This window comes from Hemicordylus capensis, chromosome 6, assembly GCF_027244095.1.
Source record: "Hemicordylus capensis ecotype Gifberg chromosome 6, rHemCap1.1.pri, whole genome shotgun sequence".
NCBI lineage: Eukaryota > Metazoa > Chordata > Lepidosauria > Squamata > Cordylidae > Hemicordylus > Hemicordylus capensis.
In genome coordinates, this window is record NC_069662.1 from 125,511,182 (window position 1) to 125,529,381 (window position 18,200).

The 18,200-nt window shown below is 45.1% G+C and overlaps 1 protein-coding gene across 1 annotated transcript; it reads left to right on the forward strand.

The window, feature by feature from the left end:
* The first annotated feature begins 1,293 nt into the window (after positions 1-1,293).
* Positions 1,294-4,951, forward strand: LOC128328921 (uncharacterized). The gene is made up of 2 exons (XM_053259165.1): positions 1,294-1,522; positions 2,369-4,951. Exon 2 carries the CDS (start codon positions 2,384-2,386, stop codon positions 3,383-3,385), a length of 1,002 nt encoding a protein of 333 aa, XP_053115140.1. The 5' UTR covers positions 1,294-1,522; positions 2,369-2,383; the 3' UTR covers positions 3,386-4,951.
* Positions 4,952-18,200: the final 13,249 nt, after the last annotated feature.

Below are 18,200 nucleotides of genomic sequence, written 5' to 3' on the forward strand. Positions count from 1 at the left end.
AAGAGTATAAATCAAGTCTCTTTCTTACTACACACACACACACACACACACACACACACCTGCACAGTTTGGGTACTTAAGCTTCTGATCTGACTAAGTGATCAGCTTAGCAGAGCAGTTGGCACTCGGTCAGGCTGCAAGATGGGGAGGTTAGGCTGAGAGAGAAGTGACTGGCCGAGAGTCACCCAGCAAGTATCATGGCTGAATGAGGATTTGAACTCAGGTCTCCCTGGTCCTAGTCCAGCACTCTAACCACTATACCACACACCACATTGCCCAGAGACAGATTCCAGATGCTTCATGGGAAGATGGAAGTTGTGAGCTGGTGCAACGGGCGATGAGAAGGGGTGTTGAAGTGCCAGTGCATCGACCTTTTGCATCAACTATCCTAAAGACCGCTAGGGGCACTGGGTAATGAGTAAGGGTCACCCTAATTGTTCTATCTGTTTCTATGACCCCTTATATGACTCTACAGTTATTTTCTGTGCTGAGTCAGAAGCCCTTCCTTTCCTCTTAGAGAGCAGATGGAAACATCTCTCTCTCTCTTCCTATCTATTCATTGAGGCTCTGCACATGATTGGTGCAGATCATGTAGATCGCTAACCTGGTTTAAGGAGAAGGGGAATTAGGTGGGCTAGCCACCATGGAAGCACCGGGCTCGCTTGCGAGCCCGGCAGCTTTCACGAGTCACAGAAACCAGGCTGGACACCTTAAGACCGATTTCTGTGGATCGTGGGAATAGCTTAATTATGTAGTTCTATAGATTAGGATTAGGTCTTCCCTATCCAAAGTATACTTCACCAATAAATGCTTAGTATTTAGTTCTACAAAAATCTTATCTAAATAGCTGCAACAAGAAAACTCTGCATTCTACTCTGTAACTGATGTGGGTAGCTTCTTTAGTGCTCTGCTAATTAACTAGGGGATAAAAATTAAAAACCTCAAATTACTTGTTCTCCCAAAGGAAAAAATTTCTCCTTCCTTTTCAGCTGGGGCAATTAGTTTTTATAATGATCCAAAGGGGACGTTCTCTCCTGCTCTAGGCCTCCTCCCTCATGCATAGATAGATAGGTGGAAAGCACCTTCCAAACCCCACAGGGCAAGTCCCTCCAAGCCCATTGGCTGCTGGTCAAAGCGAAGTCAGGTCATTGTCCAGAGGTTCTTCCTTCATCTGGGATGGTCCGTCTGTGTTGTTCCACGCTGCACACAACCCTTGGCCCTCTGCTCACGGCACTCTTTTCTTGCACCTGGCACCTCTTGGTGCTTTCTCCCGTACCCCTGACCAACTAGAACACTTTTAAACAGGTAGTTGTTAGAAAACTGAAGGTACTTTGGTATTTGGGTGAAAGTGCCTCATTTGCAGTTTCTTTTTCGTTTCTGCCTTTTCCCCATTTTGCTGGCTTTTAACCAGGTCAAGGCTTTTCATTTCCTCAGCATATAAACACCACAAAGTATTGCTCACTCATCATTGCTCCTGGGGGTTCAAGAGAGAGAAGAAGAGGAGCACGTAAAGGCGATAGAAGTAAGTATCTGAGACCGCTTGCTTAGGGTCCTACTTCAGGCAAACAGACTGTTAGGATAATGCTCCACTATTACTCCAGTATTACTTGGTGTTCATTTCAGGACAAAACTGCTGCTTTAATTAAAAGCTTAGTGAGGAACGCTTGGGATTCTTAGCTCATTTGGGAATGTGAGGTGCACAGGGAGGGAACAATATGATTATCTGTCACTGGCAGTTTTAGTATGACAAATCTTGCTTTATTGTAGGAGCCTGGATATTTACATTATATTTCTAGGTGTCCCCCCCCCACCACCATCACCACCACATTAGACTTCAGTGGGAAGTTTCCAAAGGGAAACATTAGGAAAACATCTTTTTGCTTTTAATGACTGGTGTTGAGCAGGTTAAAACAATCCTGACATCTAGCCCGTCCAAAATATTTCTAGTCCACTCTTAAATCTTAATATATGCCAAAGGTGACTTCCATAACAGAGTTGGAGCAACAATTGGCATAGCAATGATGTTAAGTGCTCAACAGTAAGCTGTTTGTGTTTCTTTTTCCCAAGCAAACAATTAAATGATTCAAATCATTAGAAGGTTCAACAGAGGAGACAGTGAGATACATGGCCCCAAGTTTGCTTGCTACCCCAATATGCTTATTGTATTTAATTTATTTGGATTTTTTAACGTTACTCTTCCTTGTTACTTGGAGCAGGCTACACCATCACTAAAGCGGGGGGCGGGGCGGGGAGAGACAAAACCCAAGCATATAACAGACAAAGTGACAGGCATTCAAGGCAGAAAGACAGTTCAGGGCTGAGATGTGTTTTTGGTAGCACTGATTTACCAGAACGTTTTGCTTTTCAGAGTCTAGAGAAGACGATGGCGATAAGCACTTTGGCGGTTTTGCTTTTGTTCTCTTCCATTATGACATTTGGCATCTCCCATATCGTCCATTATACAAGCTCAGGGGGAATATGCGGAGATACATGTGGATATCATGGCTATGATTATACTTGGTGCAAGCAAAGTGGTGGCAATGGGAAAGCTTGGGACTACTGTTCCTTAGAAGAGGGCCTGGAAGCTTCTGGCAAAAATTGTTCCACATCCTGCGATTTCTGGGGGAAATCTTACCGCTTCTGTTACTTAAGTGATGGCAATTGGCACTACTGTGGATTGATAGGCCAGCTGAAGTTTGTCAGATATTCTCAGGACAACAGCAATTGTATCAATGAATGCCAAATAACTGAAGGCTCTTTCCAGTGTGTTACACGACATGGCACTCAACGCTGCTCCCCATTCCGTGATGTGACCCCCACAGGTTTGCCCTGCCATCATCACTACCGTTGCTCCAGATACGGACACAGTGAGTCTCGGTGCCTTACAGATAATGATGAAGGCAGATGGGATTACTGTGGGCAGAAGAGCCTGGAAGAGTGTGTGTGGACGAAAGACCTCGTCTCCCAGGTAGAGATCTGCACACTTTCCAACTCCCAAAGGGAAGGCAGGATCATCTTCCGCAGAGAGAAGCGGAACAAGATGCTCCCTCTTTCCAGGGAAGAATTCAAAAATGCTGTCCACCTTATTGAGAAGATCAACTCAGTCACAAGGCTCCCTGACTCTGGGGATCTGACAAATGTGCGTTTCTATAGGCAAGAAGACGTCTTATGTAAAAACATCAGTTATCACAGGGTGGAACTTCAGATCAGTGTCTCCAGTGAAACGTCTGTGCCTGTTGCTCATGTCCTCTACCCAGCGCTCTTGAACTCTGCTGAGATCTTGCGCTTGGCATTTTACACCAGCCTTCATAGCACCTTTTATCTCCCTGCTTATACCATTGCTGTGTCTGTGGATGAACCGATGTTATGTTCCACAGGCAGTTAGCAGATTATTTACACACATGCTAGTGATTTCTATTTCATGTCTATGTCATTGATGCTTTGCTACTTTCCCACAAGTATCCTTTGCTAATACCACTGCATTAATTTGACAATTCTCTCACTTCCCACCTTCTTATTGCAATATTCCAGGTGGTTATAAAGCTTTACAGTGTTTAGGATAAACCAACATCCAATTGCCTTTAAGTAACAATAATATTTTCCAAAAAATCCTACTAACATCTATTGCTGGTGTTCTGGCCACCCTGACCACCACATTGGGCCCAGAGTTACAAATCCAAAATTACGTGAAATCAAGGCCAGTGTCTGATTCTACTTAATTAAGAAATCAATTGATGCCTGAACTCTGAGTGAAATGATTAACTCCTAAGAGACAAGTCAAATTGTCTGGACTTTGCTCTCAGGTAATGTCTTTGAGAAAGCTGGAAGCATTTCTGCATTTCCTCTGGCAGAACGTTTACAATAGTCAAATCAGAGCAGAGCTTAGTGTGATATGGTCATTTCTGTAAGGAACAAGCCCAATTGTTTGTGCTTTTGTTCTCTGGTGATTTCAATATTTACAATGTTGAATTAGATGCATGGATTACTAGTCTCACACATGTATCCTCTTGCTGCTACTTTGGAATGTTTTAGAATTGCATACTAGGTACTTTTACAAAACAAGAGATTTAATTGCTGTCTCACACACATAGCTTAGGTTCTTCCTGTTTACTTCTTAACACCTTTGATTTTTAACATTCTTTGAGACAAGACTGCCAGAAAGTCTGTGGACAGGAGATGGCCCTCAGCAATGCAGATTTGTTTGGGGGAATGTCAATAGAACAGATTCTTCCCAATAACAGTTAATCACAACAGAAGATATAATTCCGACTGATCTGAATTTCCCGTTGTCAGGAGATAGGATCCAGAGGATAACAGCAATTGACGCTTTTTGAGATTCAGGAGGGATGCTGATATCTTGAGAAAACTCTTACATTGAGATCAGCGATTGAACTACTATAAAAAAGTGAGTTCTCTCGACAGGGCTTCAGTAAACTTTTGCCTAACAAGCAAAGCTGCTCATTTCTTGAACCTGTTGCTAAACCGTGAGGCAGAAGCAAAGGTTCTTCTTGACATGGGCAAGAAATTACTGGTGATCCTACTGCAGGGCTAGAAATCAGAGTAATTTCTACCTACTGTTCAGCAATATCCAACATGGCCTCATTAGGCCCGCCTGAAACTTCGCCCCCAGCATCGGACCCAAGCTGCACACACTTGCTGTCCCACAATCAGACCCGGTAGTATGCCTCTCTCAAGAACCAGTCTTTGCCTCCAACTTCCCTCCGTCACTAAACCCTGGTGCTCGGCCAATCCCACTTCCAAGCAATTCCCTGCCTTCTCTCCTTTCCAGTTTCTCTATCTCTTGCTAGTTAGAAGTAATTACTGAGATGACATGCATCTCCACACATGATAGTTAGGAATACTGCTTGGATATTACTAGTTTCTTGCTCAGTTAAACTGATGCCGTGGCTCTGACAATCTTTTATACTCATTAAAGCTCATTTGTATGTGCTGAGAGTCTTTTGGTCTTCTTTCTGCCTTCAAACCCAGAATATACATAGTCACCATATAAAGAACTGGTCACTTTGTGACACTGGTGAAACAAGCCTAATTTCCTATGCTAGCTCCAGAGCATATCTAGTGTACAAATCAGGCTTGGCTCACAACACTGACAAAATTATCTGCACTCAGAAAGGGGCATACAGTATTATACAAGATGCACCAGATGCACCAGTTTCAGACAAATGATCCCCCCCCCCGCCCGTAGTCTTTGTAATCTGCCATAATAAGCTACTGGCATTTATGAAATTAATAAAGATTTATTATTGAAACAGATAAAATTGCATTTTCAAAGGTATCTGCAAGTGTGTGTGTTTACGTGTATGTATATATATTTGTGTGTGTTAATGACTGACTGATCGATTGATTAAGTGCCATCAAGTCAGTGTCGACTTTTAGTGACCACATAGATAGATTCTTTCTAGGACAATCTGTCTTCAACTTGGCCTTTAAGGTCTCTCAGTGGTGCATTCATTGCTTCATAATTGAGTCTATCCACCTTGCTGCTGGTCATCCTCCTCTTCTCTTTTCTTCAACTTTTCCCAGCATTATAGACTGTTGGGAATTCTCTCTGGTAGGAGAAACCCTTCTTCATTATAGCAGAGTTCACAGAGGCACAACACAGCAGAATTTAGTTAGGCATGCATGTATGCTGAGAGTAAAGTAACTTGGAGCCAGTTCATAGCTTCAAATCGATATAAATTGTATTTATTAGAGAACTCCATTCTAGATAGGAAAGTGAGGAGTTACGATCTCTAATCTAGCTAGCTAGCTGGATGCTGATGGATTCTGCATCTCTGCACACATGGAGCAGGGAGAGGAGCTTGCATGTTGCAAGGTAGAAGGACAGGAAGAGAAGGGAAGAGAGGAAGGAAGTGGCTGGAAGGAAGGAACTCCCTAAGATTAGCAATCTACATTCCAAAGGGATAGTGTCAGAGCAGTAGAGAAGGGATGACCAATGTCTTGACTCTCTAGCCCTCTGACTCACTAGTCTGTCCTCCACTGTCATTGAGACAAGAGACAGCGCACAGTCCTTCACTTCCAACATAGACTTCTCAAGGAAGCTGGGTTTTCGCATAATGTGTCCAAAGTATGACAGTTTGAGCCTAGTCATTTGCGCCTCGAGTGAAAATTCTGGATTGATTTGTTCTATGATGCTTCCCCCCCCGCCCCCGGCTGTCCATGGTATCCTCAAAAGTCTTCTCCAGTACCAAAGTTCAAAAGTGTCAATACTTTTTCTATCTTGCTTCTTCAAAGTCCAGCTTTCGCATCCATAGAGTGTCACAGGAAAAACCATAAAAATAGTTAAAACAGTTATACCCTATATAGTGTCCTTCTGCATACATATCATCACATCGGATATAAGCTTTAGGACAGGGAAAGTATAATTTTATATACAAGAACAAGCCTCAGATACAATTTACATGATGATTAAAAATGATATTCTTTGGTGCTGTTCCAAAACCTGCCCCCCGCCCCATTGTTTCTTATTGTTGCCTTATACTGTAGAATCAATAGATTAGCCTACCCGCACAGATCATCTGTGCGCTCTTTGGGGGTTTGCTGCTCCTTCCTGCCCCACTCGCTCTTGCCCTCCCTTCCTCTCCATCCTGCCCCACAATCTCTTGCCCTCCTTCCCTCTCCCTCCTGCCCCACACATTCTTGCCCACCTTCCCCCTCCCTCCTGCCCCACACTCTCTTGCCCTCCCTCCCCCTCCCTCCTGCTTCCCTCTCTCTTGTCCTCCCTCCCCTTCCATTCATCTCCTTCTCCCCCCCGCACTGTGCAATTTACCTCAGCGGGTGGCGAACAGAGAACCTCCTCCTGGGCGGCAAAGTCCCACCACCCATTTCCCTCCCACCCCGGCCTCCAATGGGAGCCGGGGCTTCGCGCTGTTGCCTGTTTCCCACTCCCCCTTCTCGCCGGCGCCTCCTCTGGCCAACCTGCCGCCGGCCTCCTTGTCCTTACCCGGGACGGCCTGACTTGGGCAGGCCATCCTGCCACCTCCTGGCAGCCAGCCGAGCCAGGCTTCTCAGGCTGTTTTGCGGCCCGCCGCTACCGCCCGCTGCCATTTTTCTTGCCCGCAACTCTCGCCCTTTGGCGGCGGAACTCTCTCAACCTGTCGCGAGAGTTCCGCCACCAAATCCTGGGCACGTATGCCAGCTAAGTAAATTAAATATATAGATGGACTCCTACACCCAAATTTCACAAACAGGATGTGCGCCCGGGAAACGTGAGTCTTTTTGAATTCAGGATTTGTTAATAAGAGTTATTTCACACACACACACACACACACACCAGCAAGATACAAGGGTTACTTCAGATGGTTACTTCAGACATCAGAATAAAGGCTTAGGTCCAGGGTACTTAAAGAGATTGCCTTCTCTGTTGTGAGCCCTGTCACCTATTAAGATCACCTGGAGAGGTCCAGTTATGGTTGCCGCCAACCTGTTTGGTGATAACTCGGGACCAGGCCTTCTCTGTGGCTGCCCCAGGGCTTTGGAACACAATCCCTGCTGAAATAAGAGCATCTCCTTCTTTGTTTGTTATTAGGAGGACCCTGAAGACGTACCTATTTTCCCAGGCTATTAACTGAAATCTAATCTTACATTTTAATGTGCTTTATCTATTATGGTTTTTGTCATTTTGATGAATTTTAAATGTTTTCTATTTTCTATTATGTTTTAATTTTGTACGCTGCCTAGAGATTTCTATATTAGGCGGTATATACATTCAATCAATCAATCAATAAGGTACCAGCAAGACAGCAAGATGCTCTCCTGCCTCCTGCACAGAGGTCTCGACTCTTAAGCAGCAACTGGTTTGCCATTGCACTGACCTGGCAAATGACGGCTTGATCAAAAACATAACTAAGTAACTAATTGATGTGAAGAGGCAAAGCATGTGTACAAGACTGAAATTGGGACAAGTTATGGTTTTGGCTAGTCACTGTTATTTGGGTTCTATAGCCAAATTTAACAAGTTTAAATATACATACAGGCACTTTTATATTCCTGAAAGATTATAAGGAAGAATTAAGGAGGAAGGCCTGATACGCAATTGTTAGGAAATTAATGAAGAGGAATGTGCAATACCAAAATGGTATAAGAACTTGCTTTTTGTGATATTGTCAGCAGGTTCACACGTTAAACAGGGCCTACCTGAAAAGTCGGTACTGTCTTAACTGTGACTGAAACCATGCCAAAGCAGGAATCCTTTCAAAATTTTAAACAGATATTATTTTTATATTTATATTACTAGCTCTACTCTTTGTATTTTAATTGTGTGTTTTAACTAGACAGTATTGTAAACTGCTTTGAGATAATTGTAACGAAAAGCTCTCTGTGTATGTGTGTGTGTGTGTGTGTGTGTCAAACAAACAAACAACAACAATAATAATATACTTGAGGTTCATTCAGGCCTCAAGCTGAGATGTGTAACCAAGATTTGAAGCTGGCTTGCCAAACCAAGTGCTGCTCTCAATGAGGTGTCCATTACATCTGAACTCATGCTTTTCATGAAGCTCTGGTTTGTTCCAAGCAAGCCTGCCCCCTTTTCCATCGAGACCAATGGCAGTGAAGTAGTATAAGGCAGACTCAGATAGCATCCAGGGCGTCACTGGGAGTACGTGTGAGCCTGGCCTGTATAGTGTTCTTTTAAGGTTCAGCTGGATTCCAGATGTCTGATGGATGAAATATGTAAGCATGTTTCTGTACGTTCTTGTGTAGTGTTTACACAAAATAACTCTAGGCAGACACAGAGCTCTTAGCAAAGCCTTTTCATTAAGCAACAAACACACCAAGCTAGCAGATACAAAGCATGGCAGATTCAATGTACATCAGGACAGAGTGAAACCTAACTGCAGATTCCCTAAGCAATTCCACAAATCTTACACTTTCATGGAACGTTCTAAAGATTTCATTTTCCTCTGTGGCCAAACACAAGGCAGGACACACCTTTCATGTGAGGCCAATTCCTCTTTCTTAGCAACACTGTGAGGCTGTTCTGACGATCAGCCAAAACCAGGCTAAGAAAACTAAGCCCGGTTTCGGCTGAAACTGCCGGAAGCCGTGTGGCTCCTGGCAGCAAACCTGCCTCCAGAGCTCACCTTTAAAAGAAGGTTATGGGAGCAAGCATTCCCTTAGCCCCATTTTTTGGATTGTCTACGAGCCCTGGCTGCTTGCAGGGGGCCCCAGTCAGCATCAGGGGAATCCCGATAATGCACCATACACTCGCATGGTGCATTATGGGGGTTCCAAGGGCCTCCCAGCCCCCAAACCTCCCTGCTGCCAGCCCACCCAGCAATGATCTGCCCACTCAGCAATGTTGTGGAGGTGGTCTGCGAGGGAGGTAAGCTTTTTGAGGCTCCCTCCCCTGCACCTTGAAGCCCTCACAGATCATGAGAAAGGGCTCTGTATATCATTTTTCTCCCAGGCATAGGAGGGATTTTTTTTTTAAAAAAAGTTTCATACATGTGTGTTCATCCACGATTGCTATATAGTAAGGTCATTCACATGACCCATGTACCTGGCAGTGGGGACAGCGGGCAGAGATGCAGGCTCCTTCCTGCATCCCCGCACACAAGAGGCACCGATCTGAACGCTCTTCCATTCACGCAGCACATGAGTGGGGCCACAGTGAGCAGCAGAGCTGGGAGCCAGAGGAGAAAGTCCTCTGGCATCCCACAATGCACTGCATTGGGGAATCCCCCTGCCACCAGGAGCTCTTGCCACCTGGGTTTCTGCACACTTGGGTACGGGAGTAGAAGGGCACACCCATGCCCTTCTACCTTGGTAAACTCCCGAGTAAAAACCTCGGGCTAACCGGCAGGGCAGCGCTGGGATCAGGCCCAATCCCAGCACTCCACACAAGCAGCCCTCCCCAGGCAGAACTGTGCAAGTCCGGGTAGGGCTGCTCCTGTGAACAGCCTCATTGGGTATTCTGAAGAAAGAACATGAACAAATCTTAGCAGAAAGACGTCAGGAAGTAATAGGTTTTACGCATCGGGAGGGGGTTGTCGTTGAAACTGGACACACCTGAGACTAATTTCTTGTCTTTGGGGCATTTTAAATTAGCGGCTGTGTTGGAGGAAAAAATCCAAACTTCTTACCACCTAAATGTAAATATAGACAGATGACACACGTGGCACTTCTTTGTATCTCTGACTTTTTAACCCACTGAATTTAACCCATTGAATACTGTGGTCTGTCTACCCAGAAAAATACAATTCTACCCACTCCAGATGATTCCCCCTTGAATGAAAATGTAAAGGCTGGAGTATTTGGAGGATTGCAAAGTATTTCAGTTCCAGAAACCCATGTGTTGCTCTACCAACAACCACTAGCTCACCCTGGCAGCTGCCTTCTAAGGGAATCCAAGTGGACATGCACAATAATTTTTGGACACAAACCGCTTGTATTTTCCTCAGGCCATTGTAACTGAGGGGGTCGGGGATTTGTTAGGTCACCACTGTTTTCTTCACAGGCTGGGGCTTTCTATCTTTGCTAAGGACCCTTTCACTGTTGGCCAGTGAAATGGCTCACTAATGGAAACCATTGGCCATTACTCTGGGGTGAATTCCCATCCTTACTAATAACTGTCAGGAAGCAACAGTGGAGGCAAATGGTGTTTCAGGCAGCACCAAGCAACTGATTGATTGCCAAGGGCTCCCAACATCTGTGTGGAAATCACAGAAGCATAGGAAGCTACATTCTCCCAACAGACTATTGGTCCATCTAGCTAAGTATTGTATTGTCTACACCAGGGCTGCACAACTTCGGCCCTCCTGCAGATCTTGGACTACAATTCCCGTCATCCCTGACTAGTAGCCACTGTGGCTCGGGATGATGGCCGCTGTAGTCCAAAAACAACTGGGGGGCTGAGGTTGTGCAGCCCTGGTCTACGCTCCAGAATTTCAGACAAGGATCTTTCCAAGGACTGTGGGGAGATGCCAGGAATTGAACCCAAGGACGCCGACATGCAGAGCAGGTCCTATGGCCTCTTCCCAATATGGTTGCACAATATGACCAAGGTGTCCCATGTCTCCACTGCCCACACTCACGGGTTACCAATGGTTACTTATTAGACAAGCTCAGTTCATTTGAATCTATATTTCCGTAAATGTTTTACCAGCCTGTAGACACAAACTGAGCAGAAGATTGCATTTTGTGGCAAGGTCATTTCACTTTTATCACAACTGGGATGCAAAGAGGAGGAGAGCTGTTCTTGAAGTAGCAAATATGAACTGTCCCCTCTGTTAAGCAGAGTCTGCTCTGATTTGCATTTGGATGTGTGACTACACATGAGCATTGTCTGCTGTAAGATGTTCCCCTTATGGTACAGGGCCAAAGCTCAGTGATAGAGCACCTGTTTGCATGCAGAAGGTCCCAGGTTCAATCCTTGGCATCTTCAGGTAAGGCTGGAGGAAATGCCTGCCTGAAATCCTGGAGAGCTGCTGTAAGTTAGACACTGTAGACAATACTGAGCTGGATGGACTAATGGTCTGACTCAATGAATGAATGAATGAATGAATGAATAAGAACATAAGAACCTAAGAACAGCCCTGTTGGATCATGCCCTAGGCCCATCTAGTCCAGCATCCTGCTTCACACAGTGGCCCACCAGATGCCCCTAGAAGCCTACGAGCAGGAGTTGAGGGCATGCCCTCTCTCCTGCTCTTACTCCCCTGCAACTGGTACTCAGAGGCATCCTGAATTTTTATTATGGCCAGTGACCTGCAGTCAGCAAGTAAAGATAAAAGTAAGATATAAAGCAAAAGATAAAAGTAAAAAGATAAAATAAAAGATAAAAGTAAAAAATCAAAACAAGATCAAAACAACAGAGGCAGGTAGTAAAACATCAGCACATACAGGGGTCTCATATACAATTAGTCAATTGCTCCCATCTCTGTTTACAAGGTGTCGCACAGAATCTTGCAACCCCAGCTGTAATGGCTATATAATGGTCTGCAAGAAGGGAGCTATAGTATTCTTGCAATCGACCTGGCATATCTTTCAGAAGTGGTTCAATCCAGGCAACTGTGAAAAATGCCCCCATTTTTCACATTTTCAGGGAGCATGAGAAAGAGGGCAAAATGTGTGCCTTTTGACCATGCCCACCTCAGGGTCTTCCCTTGCAGCTGTGTACCTTCTTTCACCGTTCACCTCCCTATTACTTATGCCTGTATCACGGATACACATTTGGGACCCGGCCTGGAATACACTGTTCCAGAACACCATGAAAAATGATTTTTTTAAAAAAAATGGGGGTAGGGGCAGATGAAGGTGGACACTTCCTTATTTAGTTGCTGATTTTCCTAACTTAGTCCTTCTATTTCCAGGCATAGAAGACTGTGCAGGTGTTATGCTTATGCACACACTGAAGACTAGGACAGGCAGAAACTCTTCTCCAAACTAGAAAATTAGTGTTCTGAAGGGAGGATGGATGTACATGCGCAGAAACATATTCCAGGAATCGTTGCAGAAGAGATGCTGCATAGGCATGGAGCTGGATCAGTGTCCCAGAAGAGTGTGGATCAGTATCCCAGCACTCCAGAAAAAAAGACAAAACAAAAATATGGTCAGCAAAGGATGGTCAGCAAGTATAGGCAACTGCTTATGGCGGCAAATCTTGGGGAGCGGCATCTTAGGATAGAGGAGAACTTAATTCTCTTTTTTTAACTTTTAAAATGCCACTTTGTAGTGATGGAGGCTCCGCCCGCCTCCTACACCATTACAGGAGGTGAGGTCGGGCACTGGAGGCAGGTGGCAGAGACAGTGGTGAAAGAGGTCCTCACTCAAGCCGGGCTAACTTGCAAATGACACAGAACAGATGATTTTGAGCCTCTGCACAAGTGCACGCGTGCTCAGAAGGCCAAAACCGCCCACTCTGTGTCATTTGCAAGCAAGCCGGGCTCGAATGTGGAGCTCTTGGGCCACTGTTCTCTAGTGCCCAACCTGACCTCCTGTAATGGTTTAGGAGGTGGGCGGAGCCTCCGCCTCCACATAGCGGCATTTTAAAGGTTAAAAAAAAGCATTGCGTTTCCCTCCCCCACAAGCCCCCTTAGTCTTGTCCCCGGGGCGGCAAATCTTTGGCTGCCAATGGGCAGCAAAAAGATTAATCCGCCCCTGATATATTGGAGGGCGGCTCCTGTGGGAGGGATGCAGCAAGTGGGAAAGAAGCCAACACTCACTAAAGTCAACAACACTTTGAGTTACCATGTGGAGTGGGGAGAAAATAAGAACATAGACATAGGAACATAAGAACAGGGCTGCTGGATCAGGCCCAAGGCCTATCTAGTCCAGCATCCTGTTTCACACAGTGGCCCACCAGATGCCTTTGGGAAGCTCATAGGCAAGGGGTGAGGGCACACCCTCTCTCCTACTGTTACTCCCTGGCCACTGGCATTTAGAGGCATCTTGCCTCTGAGGCTGGAGGTGCCTATAGTCACCAGACTAGAAACTATTGATAGACCTGTCCCTGATGAATTTGTCTAAATCCCTTTTAAACCCAATCAAGCTGGTGGCCATCACCACAACCTGTGGCAGAAAATTCCATAGATTAATTATGTGCTGTGTGAAAAAGTACTTCCTTTTGTTGGTCCTAAATTCCCTGACAATCAGTCCCACAATCAGGGGATGACCCCTGGTTCTAGTGTTGTGAGAGAGGAAGAAAAATCTCTCTCTACTCCATGCATAATTATATACACCTCTACCAGGCGTCCCCATAGTCACCTCTTTTCCAAACTGAAAAGCCCCAGATATTGTAGCCTTGCTTCATAAGGAAGGTGCTCTAGGCATCTTCCTCGTGGCACAAGAGGAACAGCCTGTGGAACGCCCCATCACCACTGGCATTTACTTCTCATCCGGTTCCTGCAGGAGTGTAACAAGGTTGAAGTGGGCTCTGAGACAAAAAGTGAAGATGGGCCCTTGCCTCCTCCAAACAATTCTTCAGAGAGATGCAAGGGGGAGAACAAAGAGCAAACTGCAATTGTTGACTGTGCGGATTGCATGAATGAACACTGCACATGCCCATCGGCCAGCTGAGCGATGGGAGTGGGAACAGTCATTTTAAAAATCCTCCGCTCCATACATCCTGAGTATAAATGTTATATAATATGCACATGCTGTTTAAAATCTGAGCTTTTAAATACAATATCTACCTCCAGGATGAGGCATGATCCTGGCGGTTCTTACATGCAGGCAACACCAGGCTTGGCTTCGTTAGCCTGGTTCTGCTTGTGCACAAGAACAGCCTCTATGTGTTCATTAACCTAGAGAACAAATAGGGGTTCATCAAGCTGACTAAAGTTATATATTAGCTTTATTCAGTTTGATGAACCCCTGTGTGTTTTGCAAAAGACATATGATAATGCTGCAGTACCATGGGTTATTGTTGGATGCACAACTGTGAATTCTCGGAGGGGGCAGGGTTGGGCTTATGCTTGGAAAGCAGATGGTTCACAGGGCTGTTTATGTGTTTGTTTGCTTGTTTGTTTGCTTGCTTGTTTGGAGGGAGAGGATGAAGTTGGAGGAAAGATCAATGATTGGCTAGCAGGCTAACAATGTCCTTGGTCTAGATAGCTTTGCTTACTTTAAGTGATGTTTTCCTGTACCCAAACCTGATTGGCAATAAGATTGCTTTCCTAGGAATAGTGTTGGAGATGAACTTCCAGTGCATTGACCTTTTGCACCAACTGTCCTAATGACCACTAGGGGCATTGGGAGTAGAGACAGTGAGTCATGGTCTCCCTATCTGTCCCTACTCTATGACCCCTGAACTGACTCTGCAGCACTTCCTGTGCTGAGTCACAATCCTTCCTTTCCTTCTAGAGAGCAGATGGAAACATCTCTCTCTCTCTCCTTACCTATCCATGATATAGTCCTTTAGATTAGATATAGCTGCAATATCCAAACCATCCTCTGCTATCTACTCTGTAACTGCAGCGTGTGTGCTCATTCCTTAGTGCTCTGCTGTTTTACCTATTGTGGGTAAAAATCAACAACCTCTAACAAGGTTATGGGCCCAGCAGGAGCAACAGGCTTCTAGGCACAAGCAGAGTTTATTTTATTTTTCATTTTTGAAAGTGCAGCTGAGTGAGTTAGAAACTGCAGTATGGATCCTGTGACTACAGCCTACTCAGGAATGGCTCCTTCTTTTCCCAAACTGGATGCCAATAACTACGAAACCTGGGCCCTCAAGATGAAAGCAATCTTCATGACAAAAGGAATCTTTAAAGTGCTCACGGAGAGATGGCCAGCCCAAGATGAAGCTGCTCAAGCCTCGTGGGACAAGAAAAACCAACACGCATATGGCCTTTTAATTTTGAGTATAAGCGATGATTTATTGGTCTATGTGCAGTATACAGATTTAGCCTCAGAAACGTGGGATAGACTGAAAAAGCAATGTGGCCAAGTCTCTGCAAACGCAGCTCTGCTCCTGTATAATGCGAAAGCAAACTGCAGGAAGGGGGAGACTTTGAAGCCCACATAGTGAATATCTTAGAAATTAACAGGCTTTTGAAGAGTAACCAATGTGAATTGAATCATGTTATTCTAACTGGGGCAATCCTACAATCCCTGCCTAAAAGTTTTGAACCCCTAATTGTCGCTCTTGAACTGTCTCATTGTGAACTGAAGGTTGATCATGTTGTGTCCAGTCTGAGAAATTTAAAGCAAAGTTGCAGCAGGAGAAATTTGAAAGCGATTGCACTCTGGCACATTTCAGCAGGCAAAGTAATTCCAGCATTAGCAAGCAGCGTAGCCTCAGTGACTCATCAGCATATTCAAAGAGTGGGAAACTCAGAGGGCACAGACCTGGTCACTATGGCAATGAAGTAAACACAGGGATGAGTCATGGCGACAAACAAAGAGGGGAGGAGAAGCACAGACAAGGTGGCTTATCTGAAAGGGCTAGTAGTAATGCCAAAAGCTACATTGCCTTAAAAGAGCCAAGGAAGGGTCACACTTTCATCCTGGACTCAGGTGCATCCCAGAATATAATCTGTGATCCCAGCCTATTTATCAAACTCGATAAAAGCCACAGATCTGTTGTGACACTAGCAGATTCAAGGAAGCTAAGCGTGGCTGGCAAGGGAACAGCAAAGATACCTTGTGGCTCTGCTGCTGAAGCTTATGATGTTAAGATAAAAGATGCACTTTTCGTGCCAGAGATGCAAGTCAACTTGATTTCAACTGGGCATGGACTCAAGAAGGGGTGTAAAGCAATTTTTGGAAATGAAGCATGCTACATCTCTAAAGATGATGAGTTAATCATGACTGCCCACATTCGGGATGATGGACTTTTTGAAGTAGACTGTGCTACTGCACAAGCAAATGTGGCAAGTAGTTGCCAACACAAAAATTGTGATTTCTCATGGCACAGAAAATTGGGCCACCGATGCCTAAACTTTGAAACTGACTTCCAAATGAGGGAACTAACCGAGAAATCAGTGCCAGATTCAGAAGGGGCTGCACAACCCGAACCCGAACTGAGGCGCTCACAGAGGCATAACAAAGGGGTTCCACCTAACAGACTCTCACTCATGGCTAAAGGAGGAGACAGAGATGCAAGAACCCACTACAGTACATGGCAAGAAATAGAAAGGTTGCCAGCTGATGAAGCTGAGAAGTGGAGAAAGGCAGCAATGGAAGAAATTGATTCCTTGCACAAAAATGAGACTTGGAGACTTGTGGAACCACCTGCTGGAAGAAAGACTGTGGGATGCAAATGGGTCTTCAAAGTCAAGCAAGATGCAGAAGGGGATGTACAGCGCTACAAAGCCAGATTAGTAGCCAAAGGATACTCCCAAATCTATGGTCCAGACTATGATAAGACTTTTGCGCCAGTCGTGAAACATACCTCAATTAGAACATTGCTCAGCGTGGCAGCAGCCAAAGGGATGCAAGCTGAACACTTGGACATAAAGACTGCCTTCCTACATGGGGAAATTGGGAAGACATCTACATGCAATAACCACCAGACTTTGAGGAACCTGGAAAGAAGGGGCTAGTGTGCAAACTGCAAAAGAGCATCTATGGCTTAAAGCAGGCAGCCAGAGTATGGAATGAAAAACGGATCAATTACTACTTAAGGAGGGATTCACACAAGGAAAAGCTGACCCCTGCCTATATTCTAGACTCAGAGACAATAGATGGACTTACATTCTGATTTATGTTGATGATTTGATTCTTGCACATGAGGAAAGGCAAGACAGTCATGAAATTGTACAACACCTGAGCAAGGAAATAGAGGTGAAGGAACTCGGAAGCATCTCCTATTACCTTGGCATCCAAATAGAAAGAGAAGAGAACGGAACATTCCTTCTCAACCAAAAACAGAAGATAAAAGATCTTCTAGAATGCCTGGGACTGACAGATGCCAATGAAGTCAGCACACCAATGAATGCTGATTTCTGGAAGCAAGATGAGGACAGCGAGCCTTTACCAGCCAACAATCAATATAGAAAGGCAATTGGAAAACTTTTGTACATAGCCACAGTGACAAGGCCAGACATTGCTTCAGCAGTGAGAATCCTGAGCAGAAAAGTGAGTGCGCCAACGAACAAAGACTGGATAGCGGTCAAAAGACTGGGAAGGTACCTGAAAGGTACTGCGCATTATGTATTGGAGATTCCAGCAAACAGCAATCCCAAACTCGTGGGATATGTGGATACAGACTGGGGCAAGGACAGAACAGACCGCAAGTCCACAAGTGGACAACTGTTCCTGTATGGAGGTGGAGCCATAGCTTGGAGTATCTGCAAGCAGTCACTTGTCGCGCAATCATCCACAGAAGCGGAGTACATTTCAGCAAGTGAAGCATGCAGGAAAGCAGTATGGATACACCAACTACTATTGGACTTTGGCATTGAGGAACAAAAGCCCACAGTGATGTTTAAGGACAACCAAAGTTGTATCCAGATTTCCCAAATGGAGAAGATGAAATATCGAACTAAGCATATTCCCATAAAGTACCACCATGTTCTGGACTTGCAAGAAAAAGGGGTGGTCCAGCTGAGGTACTGCCCCACAGAAGAGATGCTGGCAGATGGATTAACCAAGCCATTATCCAAAGACAGATTCCAGATGCTTCGTGAGAAGATGGGAGTCGTGACCAGGTGTGACAGACGATGAGAAGGGGTGTTGGAGATGAACTTCCAGTGCATCGACCTTTTGCACCAACTGTCCTAATGACCACTAGGGGC

What these genes read in the sequence shown, in the direction of transcription:
- LOC128328921 (XM_053259165.1), top strand. Translation starts at nt 2,384, where the DNA reads ATGGCGATAAGCACTTTGGCGGTTTTGCTTTTGTTCTCTTCCATTATG.